The sequence below is a fragment of the Heteronotia binoei genome, chromosome 8, assembly GCF_032191835.1.
Source record: "Heteronotia binoei isolate CCM8104 ecotype False Entrance Well chromosome 8, APGP_CSIRO_Hbin_v1, whole genome shotgun sequence".
Classification (NCBI taxonomy): Eukaryota; Metazoa; Chordata; class Lepidosauria; order Squamata; family Gekkonidae; genus Heteronotia; species Heteronotia binoei.
In genome coordinates this window covers 29,852,304-29,862,218 of record NC_083230.1, presented here as the reverse complement: position 1 = coordinate 29,862,218, position 9,915 = coordinate 29,852,304, and the positions used below count along the sequence as shown (strand labels likewise).

General features: G+C 42.9%; 1 protein-coding gene across 1 annotated transcript in view; it reads left to right on the top strand.

The window, feature by feature from the left end:
- The first annotated feature begins 3,243 nt into the window (after nt 1–3,243).
- CFTR (CF transmembrane conductance regulator) overlaps nt 3,244–9,915 on the top strand; it is a 138,877-nt gene continuing 132,205 nt past the window's right edge. The window contains exon 1 of the mRNA XM_060244846.1: nt 3,244–3,327. Coding sequence (XP_060100829.1) covers nt 3,275–3,327 — 53 coding nt within the window. The 5' untranslated portion in view covers nt 3,244–3,274. The remainder of the gene's footprint in view (nt 3,328–9,915) is intronic.

Here is a 9,915-nt window from a genome sequence, read left to right as displayed (position 1 = left end):
GATGACTCCAATTTTTGCTGGAATGGTAGGAAACAGACTATCGTCTGTATGAATGTAAAAAATCCAGTATGTTGTCTCTTTTTCACTTTCCCAGTGTGATACTATTTGGGGATCTGAACTAACTAATTTTTAGTTAAGTATCAGATAACAATGTTAACCACATTAAAAATTGTGTCAGATTCAAACAGTTTTTTCATTCAGTCTCACGAAGTTCCTCTCCAAACTACACTTCCATCTCTCATGGCTTCTATATACAGTACATGGCTCACATGATCCCTAGCATAACGTTTTTGGGTGGTCAGAGATGACACAACCTTCCATTTTCACCACCAGAAAAGCTGATTGGATCGTCTAATTCTAACCCACTATGTGATTATTGCTAATACTGCAAATTTTGTTATAGTATATTCTGAAAATTAGAAGTGCGTTAGCAGTGTTAAGATGCTAAATATGTTAATCTGTAAAATTCCATTAGACTATTTTGGAAATTAAATTTACAGCATACATTATAACAATGTAATGCTGGTAAGGCGCCACTGTATTACTATTCTAATGTACCAGACCACAAACCAGTAAAGCCTTGGATTAAAACTATTTATGTTCACAGGAATAAGCATGGGATTCTAATAGCACAATACTAAACAGAGTTATACCTTTCTTTGGGCATTCGATGAAATTGCTGAGCAGTCGGGTTAGAACGGATAAAAGGAGGTACTTCTTCACCCAAAGGGTGATTAACATGTGGAATTCACTGCCACAGGAGGTGGTGGCAGCCACAAGCATAACCACCTTCAAGAGGGGTTTAGATAAAAATATGGAGCAGAGGTCCATCAGTGGCTATTAGCCACAGTGTGTGTGTGTGTGTGTGTGTGTGTGTGTGTGTATATATCAGCCACTGTGTGACACAGAGTGTTGGACTGGATGGGCCATTGGCCTGATCTAACATGGCTTCTCTTATGTTCTTATTAAGACCATTGACTTCAAGGGGTAACTGCTTAGGGCTGTTACTGCCAATTAATTTAATGCCAATTGATTAAAATTCAAGTTGTCTGAGTTAACTAGTGATAGTAATCATTCAGGTACCAAACTCTACTTTTGATCATACCCATTCACTAAAAATCTGAAAATTACTTCAAAAAATGTAACATTTTGTTACGCAGGCATTAAAGACCCCCAAATTATTAACCAACTGCCTTTCCTCTCAGTGCCCTCTCCAATGTTTTCATTACACCTTTATTGTACCTATAATTTGGGAAAGCTAGGTTACATGAAAGTTAGGCTACTTGTATCCACACAAATAACTTTGTGAGGAACTTTAGGTATAGTGACCGGCCCGAGAGCATGCATTGCGCTTCACAACAGAATTGGGATTTTAAATATCACCTTGGTGCTAAGACAACACCTTTCATACAAAATCATTTGACTGTTATATATGTGTGGATGTGGATAAGAGACATATTCTCTTTTAAGCAATCCCATTGAAATGTTTTCCCAGTTGGGTTCATTCTTGTCTAAGCATTTGAGACATGACTGTTTCCTGAGCATTTTATCATACCTCTGCCAGGAGGTGCTTAATGCGCTGTTAATTAGACATGCTATAATTCGTATTGGGCTTTTAACTGTTTTGTTTGCTATCTTGCCATTTAAAGAAACCTTCGGAAAGTGCTGTCAAGTTGCAGCTGACTTATGGTGACTCCGTAGGGTTTTCAAGGCAAGAGATTAACAGAGGTTGTTTGCCACTGGCTGACTCCTGGCAGCAACTCTATGCTCCCTTGGTGGTCTCCCATCCAAATACAAAACAGAGTCAACCCTGCTTAAGTTTCGGAGATCTGATGAAATCAGGCTAGCCTGGGGAAACAAACTCTTATCTGTCTGCAATTTATCCCCACGCCCTATCCTACAATGTAATCATTCAGGTACCAAACTCTACTTTTGATCATACCCATTCACTAAAATCTGAAAATTACTTCAAAAATGTGACATTTCGTTGTGCAGGCATTAAAGACCCCCAAATTATTAACCAACTGCCTTTTCTCTCAGTTCCCTCTCCAATGTTTTCATTGCATCTTTATTGTGCCTATAATTTGGGAAAGCTAGGTTACGTGAAACTTAGGCTACTTGTCCACTCAGTCTTCCTGGACCCACAATTTCTATTGTATTGGTTGTGATAACTATTTCAGATCATTTTCAGCCCAATAATTCTACATAAAATGGATTTGCACGGTTCCCTTGGGGCACCTTCTCAAAATCACTTTGCACAGGTTAGTGACTCCTCAGCATCTGCTCCCATTTAGCCCTTTTTAGAGTGCAAAAAAGACGAGACGTTTTCCCAGTTTTTAATATTTATACGACTGAGGTGGGGGTTCCACAGTGGCAACTCACCACAGGCCTCTCCACATTCCAGAAATGAGATGAGCAGGCTGCAGTGACGTGCGTTGCACTCAACTCTTTAAAAAAAAATAAAATTGTTGGGGGCCAAACAGGACTCCCTCTCCTCAACGATTATCTCCAGAGACCGGCGTCTACAGCTCATTCAGAAGGGAGAACGAGGAGGCATTTCAGAAATGCTTTAGGAAGCCTTTTTATATTATTATTATTATTATTCCGCGTCACAGCTCCCACACCCCGGCGGCGCGCGCTTCCAGGCCTGAACTCTTGACATTTCACGAAAGCCACAGGTCTCTCAGCCCCGCTCCCCACCAAGCCCTAGGAAGCAACGCTGAACAAGGGAAGGGCCTGGGCTCTTTGAAGGCGGCAGGCGGCAAGCAATCGCAGCGGAGGGAAACGCTCTTTATTGGCAGGAGACGGCGGGGAGGCTCTTTCAAGGCAGTGGCCACCGCGGACAAGGTTGGGAGAAGCGAGAGAAGGCCGGGAGGGAAGAGGAAAGCGCGGCTCTCCGCAGGCAGGCGAAAGTCCCTGAAAAGAGCCCTCCTCGCGTTTGGGGGGGCTCGCGCCGAGGGGCACCTGAGGCGAGGCGGTGCCGCGGCGGCCGCGGCTGGGAGAGAATGTGGTTCCCAGCGAGGTGGAGCGCGGGGCGGGCAGCCGAGGGCCGGCTTATGAAGCAGGGCAAATGTGCAGAGGCGGGGAGAGGTGGCAGGGGAAGGAGGGAGGCGGTGACATCAGAGCCCAGAAGGTACAAACAGCCCGGACTTCACTTTTAAGGCAAGCAGAGTTTAAAGAGCGCCACTCGGGCCGAGCTCTTTCCTTCGGGTCGCTTCCCTCCGCACCCGCCCCTCCTTCCCCTGCGTGCGGCAGGCGCGGGGCAGCGGGAATCATGCAGAGGTCGCCCCTGGAGAAAGCGAACGTCTTCTCCAAACTTTTCTTCAGGTAAGCGGGCGGGCGGCCGCCCGAGCTTGCACGTGCTGCCGGCGGGGTGGGCGAGAGGGAAGCGCGCGCGCCGCGAAGGCGAAGAGGGGGGGGGGGGGAGGGAAGGGATGCTATTTAAGCGCGGGCGGGAAACCCGGGGCATACGCGGCGGGCAGCCTGTGCGCCGAGGAAGCTGGCTTCCCGCCTTTCCCACGCGAGGCGTCCGCTCTGCCGCTGCGGAAAGAGGGAGTCGATGGCCACCGGTGAAAGTTGGGAGAGTGGCTCAAGACCGGTTCCAAGCGGGGGAGGCTGCCGCGCGGGGTCTCCTTCTACTTAGCAGGCGAGGAAGCTCGGCGGGGATTTCTTCTCGGCAAGTGTCGTCGCGCTGCTCTCGAGATGCCGATGATTAGTCCTGACAACCGCTGGCAAAAGGGAGAGAGATGTGGAGGCTGGCTCGAAGAGGAGGACCCTTGTCTCTCCCAGCCCGCCACGCACTTTGCGAGCGCTCCTCGGCAAAGAGCTCCGGCAGGCGCGAGGCGCATCGCGCAAGTCACCTCTGGCAGACAGGCTGCTTTCCCCTCGTTTGCGGGACCTGCTTGTTGCGCATTCCAGGACATGCTGTGTGTGTGATAGACAGGTCTGGAACCAAATCGCTGAGGCAGCAGGGATATCCCCGCGATATCCCCTTCCTATCGCTGAACGCAGCAAACTGCTCCAAACTCTTCAGCGCAAGACTCCTAAACATATACGACTCAGTTCTGTGCGTGGCTTACACAACAGTAAGCAAGACTGAATGCAGTAAATGGGCATAAGATTGCAAGCTCAAACTAAATCTCACAATTGTTTTCCTTTGTGGCTTTATTGGGTTGCATTGGTGGTGGAGGAAAGGAAACCCCAAAGCAGCTGACACAAGCTGCACCTCAGGGCCAAAGTAGACGTTGCAAGAGGAGATCTGATCGGTTCGTGTGCGCTGCAGAGCATCCTACTGGATGGGGACTTCCTAGTTGGAAGGCAGCTAATCCTTCCTTCTGTGCAATTTGCCTGGGTCCCCTTTCCATTTGCCCTACAGGAGACTACAGAGAGCATACACATTACATCAGTGGGGGAGAGGGGGAAACAGAAAGATAACTTGAGTGTATCCAATAAATAAAGTAGATTCAGGATGGACAGAAGGAAATACTTCTTTACATAGGCACTGCTTAAAATGTGGGATTTGCTATTCGAGGATGTAATGATAGCCACAGGCATGCACAGTTTTAAAAGGTGGCTCGACAGATTCATGGAGGATAGTGTATTAGTGGCTACTAGCCATGGTGCCTAAAGGGAACCTCCACATTTGGAGGCAGTCAGCCTCTGAATCACAGTGCCAGGAGGCAACATCAGGGGAAGGCCTCAGCCTCTATTCCCTGTTGTTGACTGTCCAGAGGAACTGTTTGACCAATGTGTGAGAGGATGTTAGACTAGATGGACCACTGGTCTGATCCAGCAGGACTCTTCTTATGTTCTTAAGAACATAAGAGAAGCCATGTTGGATCAGGCCAACGGCTCATCAACACTCTGTGTCACACAGTGGCAAAAAAATTTATATACACACATACACTGTGGCTAATAGCCACTGATGGACCTGTGCTCCATATTTTTATCTAAACCCTTCTTGAAGGTGGCTATACTTGTGGCCGCCACCACCTCCTGTGGCAGTGAATTCCACATGTTAATCACCCTTTGGGTGAAGAAGTAATAAGAAGTAAGAAGTAATTCTTATACTGCTTGAACCACATGCTCAGTCACTTGTGGTTCAAAATTGCACAATGGGGGGGGATGGGAAAAAAGCTACCTCCTGATGTCCTGCTCACTTTATCCTGCTTGGGCTGTCTGTAATATGCTAGGCTGAAGGGTGCCTGCCAACCCAATGGAAGGATAATGCCAAGGTACAGCATGTTACTAGAGGGTACATTTATATGATAACAATCTTGATTAACTCAAAACACCTATCATCCCCAGTTCTGTACTCACACAATTACAGATTAGAATCACTACTCCACGCATAAAAATGTATTGAAAGGAAAGGGAAAATATCTTTAATGAATTACCATGCTTGCACAGGTACAGGGACAACTACAGTGTGCTATAGGGTAAATGATCTCAGTTGGTGTATTCAGACTTCTCTATCTTTTTGACAGGAGGTGTTTGCCAGGAATACTTTATGGCAAAGGCTGTAAAACAGAGAGGACAAAAAGTAGCTATATCAGGTTTTTTTGGTCTATGAATGTGGCTGCATATGTGAACATTTGGGTTTAGGTATGTTTAGTGTGAGGGAAGATTATGTGGGGAATCTTTATCTCCTATCAAAGAAATATTCTGTGATATAATGGGGCAAACACTGCAAGGGTTCTGCTCCTCTCTATTGGCACAATCCTCAGCAGAGTTATTCTCTCAATAGACTGGAGTCACTTTGCTTAGGATAGTACTGTCAATTGTCTATCATACCCCTAGATTTAAAAGTTCAAGAAGTTTTTCTCCTTTCCTCAGAGAACAGTCTAACAAAGGGCATTTCTTTTAAACAATACACATACGAAATACTACAACAGGAAAGGCGCTGTGCATAATGACTTTATGAAATATCATTCTAAGTCCAGTACCCCACTTACAATGCTTCTTGCACAAGAAAAATCCAGTCTTGGAAGTTAGAAAAAGATTGATCACAGACTACAACTTCTAGTTTCTTAAATATATGTCAAGAAATATGTCTGTGAAGAAGGTTACAACATATAGTATATCATTTTATAAGATTATGTATTTACTTCATTTATACCCCACCTCTCTCACCATTGGGGACCCAAAGTGGCTTACTTTGTTTTCCTCTCCTCCATTTAACTTCTCCAGCTGGCTGCATTATATCTGTTACATTTTTCTATTACTGCCACCACAAATGCAGAGACATTCACACCGGCAATGGAGAATTCACATGGGAGATTTGTGTGCACTTTTCTGCATGAATTTACCATTGCATTGGTCTACCATCGCAGTACTGGAGGGCTTTTTCTGGCTTTAAAAAATGGTAATTGTTGTGTTCTGCTAGTTCCCTTGAATCCCCAACTTTTTTTAAAAAAGAAAAACCTTTAACCCTTGTTGTGACAGAAAATTAAGGAAGATGAAACAAGCTACAGATTTTAACAAAAATGGAAATTGAGAATTCTAATATTAATAGATTGTGGCAATAGATTGTGATTATATTATATGTTATAATGTTATAGTTGTCTAGTAGTTATCAATTTTAAACGAGCGCTCTGGTGGCTCAGGGGAAACTGGTTACCACAGGGGACTGAAGCAAGGATAAAGATTAAAACAAAACAGTGGAAACCCCAGAACCAGACAATTAGGGGTTAATGCTCCAGAGAAAGGCATATAGATTTTCTAAATAAATAAATGCCCTAAAATGCTGCTCTGGTTTGGATGCCAACCTGGAATAAAACTTCTATGCAGAAGTAACCCCAGTCCTTTGCAATTATGACTTCAGGTCTGGTTTCAGTCAATATGCCAGGAGCCCCAAGTATTTTCTAATAATCACTGAGTCATACCCTTATGCATCAAGTGTGGATGAGACAGAATTCCCATTCTCTTTTCAGCCCTTCTTGTTTATGTTAAACAAGTCTTGAGTCCCGATACAGGTGGGCTGTGGGTTAGGCTGGATAAAACCAGTCTGATGTATGAAAGACCAGGTCAGTGTGAGGTTCAGGCTGCGCAAGAGAGAAAAAAAATCTTTTAGGGTGGAACGTCACTCTCTAAATTGCCACCAAGTTTCAACTAACTCATGGTGTCTTCTAGTGGGGTTTTAAAGGCAAGAGATGAGCAGAGATGGTTTGTCATTGCCTCCCTCTACATATCAGCCCAGATCTTTCAGCCCAGGTGGCCTCTCATCCATGCAGGGTGAGTGTGGTGAGCAGCACTTCTATTAGGTGCCTCCCTTCCCCTTGTCCTTTAGGATAGCAGATCTGCTGTTACTTGCATGGGATCTGCTATGAAGCAGTGTATGTAAAGTTGATTAAAATAAATCAACAGAGTTATATGCAGTAAAGCTTTGGTGAGCACCCTGAAATATCAATTAGGACAGTGAAGGGGCAATCCTCAGACCAGAGACCTATGCCCTCAGTTTTCTGCATTCCATCAGTAGTTCACACTTCAACTAGGTACAAAGGGGGTTGGCCCATTGGCACTGAAGATCCCATGACTGATGTAGAATTAAATAAAGTTGGCCTTTTAATTATCCTGGCTAGCAGTGTCAGCTTTACTTTTTTCATGTCTTCCAGCAAATCACTTTTTGCTCTACTACAATCAATATTCCTTTCGAATAAAAAAGCAAGTAAGAAGGGATATTTTCTTCTAGGAATGACAGTGGTTATCATTCATTCTGTGAAAAAAAAGTCTTCTCTCATGCAGTTGCTGTTGTATAGAATTAGACTTGTAAAGTGTCATCATATTTGCTGAAGGTCATTCAGGGACTGCTTGAAACAATTGTGCCAAAATTTGTAGGTAATATATTAATCAGGAGATTTCTAGTGATAAACATATTAGTCATTATCAGGCTTTTCAGCTAACCAATGCTGGTGACATACTTTTGCTTGCAGATATGTGTACAGAATTATTTACATGCATGGTCCTCTCTAAAGCCATCTGAGAATGTTTCTTACAGCTAAATAATGTAGGCAACGTGTTTCAATTTTTTGCATACTTTAAAGTCATGAGGTGGGATCCATCCAGCATTTTCATGTGACCTCACATAATTCCCCTGCTTACTACAGCTCCCATCCCACATGGTTGTTGTCCATGCAAGACCCATGACACCCAGCATAACCATTTTTGTGGTCAGAGGAGACCTTCTCCTGTATTTTTTACAAGGGGAAAAGTTGGTTGGATCTTACTCATACTGTTAACTATCCAAGCATACAAAACTGGTTCATCTGGCCCAAATCTGTCTATTCCACTTTGCAGTAGTTTCTGAGGATTCCAGCAGAAGTCCATCCGTCTGCTATTTGTTAACTGTACATATCAGGGGTCTGGGGACATGTGCTATGTTACTGAGTTACAAGTGAGCTATGCTAGAAAATGAATGAGAAAGCTAAACTTAGGAAAGTTTCTTACACTTAATGATAATTTAACTTTCAATCTAAAATATTTTAGTGATAGATTATATTCTGTCTAAATTATTTGACAGGTAGAGATAAATGAGAATCTACAAGAGCATTTGAATATTTTACCTAAAAAACAACTCAGTTAAATGAGAACTATTCTGAGGTTAAAAAAAATACCAAGGGGTATGCAGTATGAAACACCAGCCCATGAAAGTTTCATAGTGGAATCCTAAACAGATTTCTACCCTCCCAAATCCATTGAAGTCAATGGGTTTAGAAGAGTGTACTTCTATTTAGAATTGCTCTGCAAGGAGTTCCCACTCCTCATCCTTAGAGTATTTTGGAGGTCAAATGAAGAAAAATTAATTTAATGTTTTGTGATAATAACATGTATCTCAAACATTTATCTGATTAAGGAGATATCTTCACATATACAGTTTTCATTACTACAGGTTAGGTTCCTTATTGCTGATGAAAAGTCAACATTCTTCTAGAAGAAAAGTATATCCTGCAATCTATTTAGAGCACATTAATAATTGAAAATTAACCAATATAAATGTTACATTTTCAAAGAAGGAAAAAGAAATCACAAATGCAATCCAGGTTTTTCTGTTGAATAATTCTCATTAAGATTAGCTGTTAGAATCCTGTGATTTCTAGCAGAGCATTGATTATTCCTTCATAAAGGGCACAGCTTGAGTTATTATAGCTAAAGGTTTTCATTGGCAAATAGTACTCCTGAGACATGGACATGTATTCAGTAAGAAAGATAAAAAGAAAAATATCAGTTTATTGCACAAAAGGTTCACCTGAACCCAGTTCTATTTAAACCAGTGTTAAAATTAGATTCCATAACCATTAAATTAATTTTGAGAATCTCAAGGAAGTAGGTGGTAAAGTTGCATTGGCAACTAGGATTCAAAAGCTTTTGCTTGGCTACTCAGATCTAGTTTGGTAGAAACTATCCATTTCATATTACCATCTAGCTGGAATGGATCATAATGCCATCTTGTTCAACCCATCACCCACCGCTTTGCCATAGAGCATCCTGTCAGACCAGACTATAATGTTGCGAGAAAACAAATGATGTGCTACAAGAGGTACTCACAGTGCTCATGGAGGACTCTTAATTTTTCACTTACTAATGGTAAGGGAGTATGGTACAGTCAAAAAACGGTTTGCCATCATGAAATCCTCCCATACAGGATACCAAACGAAATGGAGATAATGCAAGGATTACCAAGGTAGGAAGATTAATAACTACATAATAGCTTCACCTACTACTCTTGAATCAGCATGTGCTTTTAACAGCCACGTTGGACCACAACAACTAGCTCAAACATATAGATCTTGATATGGTTGCCATTGCAAAACTGCTTTGATGTAGAGTCTTGCCATAGCCAATAGTATCCATAATCAGTTTTTTGTATTAGTTGGCCAGATCATGATGTAAGTGCAAATGCTGCACCACAAGGATATT